The sequence below is a fragment of the Merops nubicus genome, unplaced genomic scaffold, assembly GCF_000691845.1.
Source record: "Merops nubicus isolate BGI_N331 unplaced genomic scaffold, ASM69184v1 scaffold52884, whole genome shotgun sequence".
Lineage (NCBI taxonomy): Eukaryota > Metazoa > Chordata > Aves > Coraciiformes > Meropidae > Merops > Merops nubicus.
This window is the reverse complement of record NW_008607297.1, coordinates 1-8,073: the sequence shown is the minus strand read 5'-3', so window position 1 is coordinate 8,073 and position 8,073 is coordinate 1. Positions and strand designations below refer to the sequence as shown.

The following is an 8,073-nucleotide window of genomic DNA, read 5'->3' as shown; positions in this document are numbered from 1 at the left end:
ACTGGAAGCCTAAGGCTACACACAGTATCTGCCTGAAGGCAAAAAGTGAGGCCCTCACCAATTCACTTACAGTCCCCATCACTGTCTCTTTCTTCCACTGGAAAGTACACCAGTTTGTGAAACTTCCCCACCCACCAACTTTCCCTTTTTAACTTCTACTTTATTTCAACTTATGCAGTTGAACGTTGGAGGAGATTAGCACTTCTACAAATATTTGCTATGGAAACATATTGGGTGAAAAAATTAAACCAGTATCTTGTGTCTTCTGTAGAGTTAAAGTACGTTAAAGTTTGACTATATAATTTTTACTTTTTTGGCAGATACAGTTTTGCCTATGGAATTGTTGCAGATCCAAGATCAATGCAAGAACATTTCTACGTGCAAAAAAGGATCATTTTGGTTTATCTGTTTTAAAATCAAGTGTGACAATCGATGACTCATCTACAAGATTTCCTTGCTGACACCTGAAGAACAAAGTGCTTTTCAACCTGTACTTCTGTAGCACTATGACTAACTGTAAAGGTAGATCTGCCATCTCCAAAACAAATAGCAAAGTTCATGACAGAGAAGGTTTTGTAAAGTGGACCATAAATTTTAATACAATTCAATCTGATAGATTTTTGAGACTGCTTTTGAGTATGGTTCCTGTTGTTTACCAAATAAACCAGGATGAAAGACATAAAAAAGTGAATGGTGTCTGGCAAGATGGATTGCAACCAGCAGGACACAATTTTAATGGTAGGTCTGAACAACATGCAGAGTACCATCACCTCTTGGAATCAAGTTTTCATGGCAGTAATGGGCTCAGCCCATCTGCCTGTAGCCCTAAATATGATGATTTTGCCAGTTATAATTACTGTGGTGGAATGGACAGTTCAGAAACAGATGCCATGTTGCAGGAAGACAACCTCTCCAGTGACAGTAATGAAGATATCATTGTGGAAGGAAGTAGAAAACAACCCAAAGAGTCTAGTAGTATTATGGCATTACAGATACTTGTACCTTTTTTGCTAGCAGGATTTGGAACTGTTTCTGCTGGCATGGTTTTGGATATTGTACAGGTTGGTATTTGTTTTTGAAGATTTTTTTTTAACAGGTAGTCTGTGAGGTTTGTAATTTTAAGGCGTGATATTGTAGATATTTACAATATTGAGCAGTAATTAGATCTGTCTGTGGTTTGGCTACTATGAACTCCTGTTCCCCAAACTCATCTTAAACTGTTCCAATGTTTAACTTGGAATCATTCAAGTCATGGTAAGTGCTGTCACTTAGCTGCAGCAAGCTGATAAATAAAACTGTTATCTTCTGCTTTAATGAAGGATAGAAATACAGTAATGGTTCAAAATTCTGTTGACACTAATAAATGTATACACAGTCAAGTGGGAATTGCAATTAACCGTGATGCTGCAATACAGATGAGTTTTGGGTTTTGGAAGCTATGTTTACTTTTATTTCCTGCCTAATTTGTTTTTTAGTACCCAGAAATTTCTTATAAATACAAACTTCATGGATTCTGTCTTCCTGTATGAGTACATTCACAAAAAAAAAAAAAAAAAAAAAATCAGAATATTAAAATGGAAAAACAGTAGAGAAACTAATATCTTTTTTTATTTTCCCTTTTGTTTTCCATTGTTTCATTCAGCTTTATGGTTTTCTTTACCTGCACTTAAAGAATTAATAATGTTAGAGAGGGGTAAGTGGTGCCTGTCAGTCAAAATCTTGAGAAGGTAAAGGAAGCTTGGACTTGAAGCAATTGCAATGAAGAGACATTTTTATACATCAAGAAGAAGGAAACTTAAAGTTGACATGCAGACTGTACTGCTCCTTTGCACTGTCTTACACCAATCTTGTGCTTTGTCCATTTACATCTTGCCAGTTTATTCTTTGTACAGATGCTGTGTTTGTACTGAACATATGATTTACTGCATGAGACAGTGCAAAGATCAGCCAAAAGAGGATGTTTTGCCTACTCCACTACTGGCTTCCAACAAAATGTTTCACCTTGTCTTGATTTTTTTCCTTTTAAATCACCTTTCATCTTTATAGTCTTCCCTATCCAGCTCCCCACAAATGGGATAGCTGTGGCACAAAGACAAAAATAAATTGCTGGTGTCAGTACTACCTTTTTTTCACTGTAAACTAAACATTAAATTGTGATTGCAATAAAGCAGGGTTTTGAAATGCATGAGAACTTGCTTTGAAAATGAAAATTTGAAGGCAGCAAAGCATTCTAAGCTTGTTTTTTACAGACTACTTCATGGCTATTCTTTCCCAGTAGTAAATACATAAGAAACTTCACATGTGGGTAATTCTCAGATCTTGTTTACATTAGCAAACTGAATCCCTTTTTCAAAATTAAAATAATAATAAGTGATTGCAAATCATTGTATACAAAGACAATTTACACTTTTGTTAAAGTTGGTAAATGATTGGAAACTAAATACATGGAATGACAGACACAAAGTAGCACATTATTTCAGTGTTGAGAACTCAGTGCCTGAAAAGTTATGGGAGAGTTTGCTTTATAAAATCTGGGGTTTGGAAAACTTTTCTTCTAAATTTCACACTTAGAAGTAAAAAAATTAAAGATAAGCTGTTTTCACTTACACGCTCTGTTCATTTGACAACTAATTCCTTGCTGTTTTTACATGAGGTTTCTACACAACCAGAAGGGAAAAGAAGACAATATTGTTGTAAATTGAGAGCAGAATTTAGGAGCAGTCATAATACCTGGTACTATTTTAAAGTCGTGGACATAAAAAAAAAAAAAACAACTTCAGATTAGTGGCATCCTTTTAAAATAAGTTTGTTTTGAGGCCAAGCTCGATATCTCTTACTTTTGATATTCTCATCTTTGAAGTAGTAATATGCAGTCATAAGTCTATTTTATCTAGATAGATAACAATTCTGGCTCTAAACTTTCAGGTCTAATACAAAAAGATTGATTTTTGTTTTTAGAGGATTAATTTATGAGTTACAGAGTCTTTTGAATACTTTCTGGATGGTCTAAAGAGAATATTTCAATTGAATGTTTCCCACTGTATCGTTTATATAGCATTGGGATGTGTTCAAGAATGTTACTGAAGTTTTTATCTTGGTTCCTGCACTTCTTGGTCTCAAAGGAAATTTGGAAATGACCTTGGCATCCCGGCTGTCAACTGCTGTAAGTAACTTTCTCTTCCTCTTTGCTCTTCAGATGTTGCATATTTTTAAAAAAAAGGAACACATATCCTTGAAATACAAGTGTTTTACATCTGTGGCTTAATCTGGTTGTTATGGGAGCTCTTTAAATCTGTTATCAAAGTGGTAAAGTTAAAAAGGTGACCCTTTTCTAATCTTCACACATCAAAATTTTACTTCTTCGGTCTCTTCTGAATCTTCACGCTGAAGAGAGAAAGTACATTTTTGAGATTTACATGTGTATTCTGTAAGGCTGACAGATCTCTTAGGCCTTGAGGGTATTTGAACAGGCTGAAGAAACATATATGTTTTAAACCCATTTTTCTAAAGACTATTTGTGTGGCACCAAAATAAAGCATTGCTAGCTTTGTTATTACAAACCTTCGTTGTTCAAACTATACAAAACTCTTTTGTAGCTGTCTGGCTAAATAATTTTATTCTTTGTTGTTGTGGTTTTTTTTGGTAGGGTCTCATTATTTTTTGTGTCAACACTGTAAAATAATGTAACTAGTTTTTTTTCCTGTGCCTTTTTTCTTACATATTTGTCATAGTTCTTTTCTGCATCTCAAGGAATGTTCCATCTCTTCCATTTTTCTAGCCAAAGCAAGCCAGATTACTGCAACATATATATTTTATGTGTGTATGAATATCTACAGTGAATAGTATGTTCTAATAATGTGGCTAAACTCGTGCTGGTACCTGAACTGGCTGTCTCTGTAAGACACTGCCTAACACAGTGTTTCTCTTTTTGTGAGATCATTTTTCCATTCTCCAACAAGGCCCTCACCCTCTGCCTGTTCTTGCTTGAATGAATCTTTCTAGAAAATGTTTGGTCAAAGGTGTATATGACTCCAGATGAGACCTTACTATGGCTCAGTAGAATAGCACTTCCCTGTTCCTCTTGAATCTTTCTGGGTTTATATGTACCTAGTCACCTAGCAGTGTCAGACTCAGACCTCACAGTCATTTTGTGATCAGTAACTGTGCCCTAGTAGTTCTCCTTTTGTGTTATTTACAACTGTCACTCCTATCTTCTGGCAGAAATATTATTAGTCTATAAGTGCATGACCTTGCATTTCTACTGTTGATTTTAATCCAGTTTCATTGCTGCAATCCTCAAAGGGATTTGTTTTTTGTACAATATTACAAACTTTGTATTGACAAGGTCTCTCAGTTTTCTGTCACTAACAAATGTCATTACCACATTATATTGAGTTATTGCCCAAATGCACACTGTGATAGATGTAGACTTAGCAGTCCTATGAAGTTTTGCTTGTATCATGCCCATTATAGGAATTGATTACTTTTGCCCTATATCCATTCTTTTGTACATAAGAATTGACATGTTTTGTTGTATCTTTATCAAGGGCAGCCTTAGCTATTCAGTCTTGTTTTCTGCTTATTTAACGTTCTTACTTTTCTGAGTATTTTTAATGTTCATTAACACTATTTTGTGTTAAACCTTAGTGCCCTTACTGTCAGGCATGAATACTTTTGTCTTTTACCTTATTTTTTTTGTGTTGACCTGTTGTTTAATTTGTTACTGACTGCTATAGTTTGTGGTCTGAGGATTCAAAGTGCTTGTATAGCATAGTGAAAAATACACAGAGTCCAAGATCTACCAGTGCCTTATTGAAGGCTTAAAAAAGAGGGTCAGAATCAGCTCCACCACTTCTGCTTTGGTTAATGGGATCTTTTATTCTTTGGCTTAGTTAAGCTTATGACCTTTGCCAGATCATGACTCCAGAACTTCTTTTCTGGGCCAATCAGTGGCTGGTTTCCCCACCCTCACCAGTGCCATCTCATTTGAACCTTGAAGTCAAGGTAACACACACACACACACACACACACGAAACTGGAGTTTCCACAGCACTGGCTGCATGTTAAATGGTTAACTAAAGTTGGCATCACAATGTTCAGGTCACTCTCCTTAGCTCAAAATAATATTCTTAAAGGTATCCCAGTAACTGTGGGCTAACATGATGTATAGATATTTTGAACACGTATTTTTAGAGCCAGTTTGGCCATTTGAAGCCCAAGCTCCTACCAAGACTCAAACAGTCCGTTCTGAGAAGGCTTAGCCTGAGGAGTGTTGCCAGTGCCACTTATCACAGTCATTAAGTCTCACTGAAACATAAATCAGCAGATGTTTCAAAGATTTTCACTCAAGCATGCCATGAAGGCTTCCTCTCGCCCCAGTACCATAAATTGCTCTGTGTTTGCTTTGGCCAAATCAAGTTAGCGAGCTCTGTTCATGTCCTTCTACCATGAAGGTTAATTAACAGGCCAAGAAGAGCTCAGTGAAGTGTACATTTCTTCAGACAGTGCTATGTGGTCTGTGGGAGTTCCAATTTCTTTGGCATTGCCTGAAGTCACTGTCACAGCACCACTGGCACCAAGCTACTTTCCAGCTTTGCATCAACAGACTTGTGGAGGTTTAGTTTTTTTTGTTGTTGTTGTTATTTACTTGTTTTCTAATGCCTCTCATTTCCTTGTATAACCTGTTTTCTTCAAGAATCATGACAGACTGAGGATTAAGTGACACAGGTGACTGAAATATTTTCTGGGACCTCCTTAGTCATGTTGTAAGTTCACTGCACATCCTTCACAGGGAGTAGGAAGAGGCTTGCCAGGGTTCAGTGAACATTCTGTCTTTTGCCAGTGGGGGCTTTAATTTGTTCTAGCTGCTGAAGAGTTCATCACTAAACGGTGTAGAGTTTGTGTGCATGTGAACAACACAGTGGCAGTTTGAGAGAACAATACTGTACAAATCAAGAACAGTATAGATAAATCTTTATGAGGATAACGCTAACAAGTTTAGATTTAGTTTCTATATGTCAAAAAACAGGAGGAAAAAAAGGCTTTTATCTTGCAAAGAACCTTCCAGCTTTCTCTTGTGTGTAATCTTCATGTTTCCTACTAGTTGCAATGTGCACAGGTCTGCAAGCTGGTGGATACCCAAACACATCCTCCCTAGTGCTAGTGCAAAGGCAAACAAATACACGAGAACTCTAATTTTTCTAACCATTAGTTAAAAACACACAAACAAAACACACAAAAAAAGTTCTCCCTGTGGAAACCTGCTACATGTAACTTCTTACAGGTGACAGCTTGGGCTTAGTTTCCAGATATTAGTTTGAACTCCAGGACAATTGCCTTGATTGCTCTGCTTCCCCCAGGTTTTAAAAACTGGCACTGTATCATATTGTATCCATGCTTACTGGATAATTTAGTCAAAACCCTTACTACTAGACCTGCATTTACATGCCAGTTCTCTTAGACCTCTATGAAAGAGGTTATTCTGACCTTTGCATTCTTCACATTGATTTCATTGACCCTTACTCTTTTTAGCCATCCAATCTTCGGTTCTGTCATTCTCATCCTAGGTGAAAATAGGAGGAGTTTATTAATTCAGAACATAACTAAACAGTTATTTGGAGGCTGCTGTATGATTAATCTTCCCTTCTCTGACCTAAATTTGCACTAGCTGTCTCCCCACCAGATACTGTCTTTACAGTAAATGCAAGAGTGTGCCCCTGTGAATAGCTATATCTTGTGAGGAGGAAATTTGTAATGTGTTCAGCACTGGAACTAATTAATACCCTTATTTCTCAGTTAGTTTATAATTGCATCTGAATTTGTAGGCAGGTCTATGCTCTTGAAGCTGTAAACTAGTTATCTCTCCTTCATTGTCATTACGTGGTCAGCCAAAAATTAATGTCTTGTTGGCAAGGTTCTATTATCCATAATACATCTGGTTTTAGTGTTGTCTGATCACCTTCATTCATCTTGTTGTCCGAATTCCTACTTTAGCTGCTTCTTACTGGTCACTCACAATTTCCCATCTGCTTTAGAATCAGTCATTTCACTAAATCTGTATCAAGACTGTGTTTTTAATCTACCCCAGGGCATAGCTTGTACTTCCCTTTGGTGTCAGTGCTCATGTAAGCCCTTTTCCCTCTGCCCGATGCTGTGTTTCCATAACTGTGTGAGGGGTACTTAGGTCAACTGTCCATTCAAGCATAATATTTATATTGAGTGTATTTATATTGTTTGTATTCTTCAGCTTTGATCTGTTTCAGTCAGTCTTTTTACCTTGGTTCACACTGCTGCATTTTCCCCCTATTCCTCTTTCAGTTTTTAAGAGGAAGTAAAAAAAAACCTCACTCACAACACAAGACCACTGCTCATCTGGTCATCCCTGTAAACTTACACAGACTCTTGTTTTAACGCTGTGTTATCAGGGTTAGACATTAGCAATATGACTTACAGACTTTTTGTTTAGGTCCACCTGTTCCACAGTATCACAATAAACTTGATCTTTATGTAATTCTGCAACTGAAAGGAGTGGTCCTGCTCTTTTTCTCCCTTCCAAACCCTAAGAGCTTTTGTGCATGGCTACGAGGTTGCATGTGACCAGTCATATTCTATTTTGTAGAAGATATAAACCCTTTTTGATCCTACAAAAAATAACAATAACATTTTCTGTCAAACTAGCAAGAAAGTTTGTTTCCATGAACTCCCTCATGGAGTTGTTAGGTTTGGTTCAAGAAAGACAACATGAACACGTAGATTATAGTAGGGGGAAGAAGCATGATGCCATTTGGCAGCAGCTGACTTCTAAGTTGTATTAAGAATTTTACAATGTTTCTGTTTTAATAGGGATTTTTTGGATTTTTTTCCAAAATTTCTTCAAAGGAGAAAAAGAATGGAGCTCTCCGTAGCTTGCCATTTTGTTCGTTTAGCATATATATTTAAGAAGGATGCAAGGGAGAGTCTTATCTGCACTTCCTTAAATATTGCTGTAATATTTGAATGTAGTGCATGTATTTGCAGAGGCTTGACTGTACTTCAAACACTGTAAATATTTATAGATATAAATATAAATATTTA

The 8,073-nt window shown here is 36.6% G+C and overlaps 1 protein-coding gene across 1 annotated transcript; it reads left to right on the top strand.

Moving 5' to 3' along the window:
- Window positions 1-370: 370 nt before the first annotated feature.
- Window positions 371-4,345, top strand: LOC103772547 (solute carrier family 41 member 2-like; the record flags this gene model as incomplete). The annotated part of the gene is made up of 4 exons (XM_008939880.1): window positions 371-1,061; window positions 3,056-3,167; window positions 3,844-3,864; window positions 4,276-4,345. Coding segments are annotated over exons 1-4 (758 nt in total), but the record flags the coding sequence as incomplete, so codon positions are not given.
- Window positions 4,346-8,073: the final 3,728 nt, after the last annotated feature.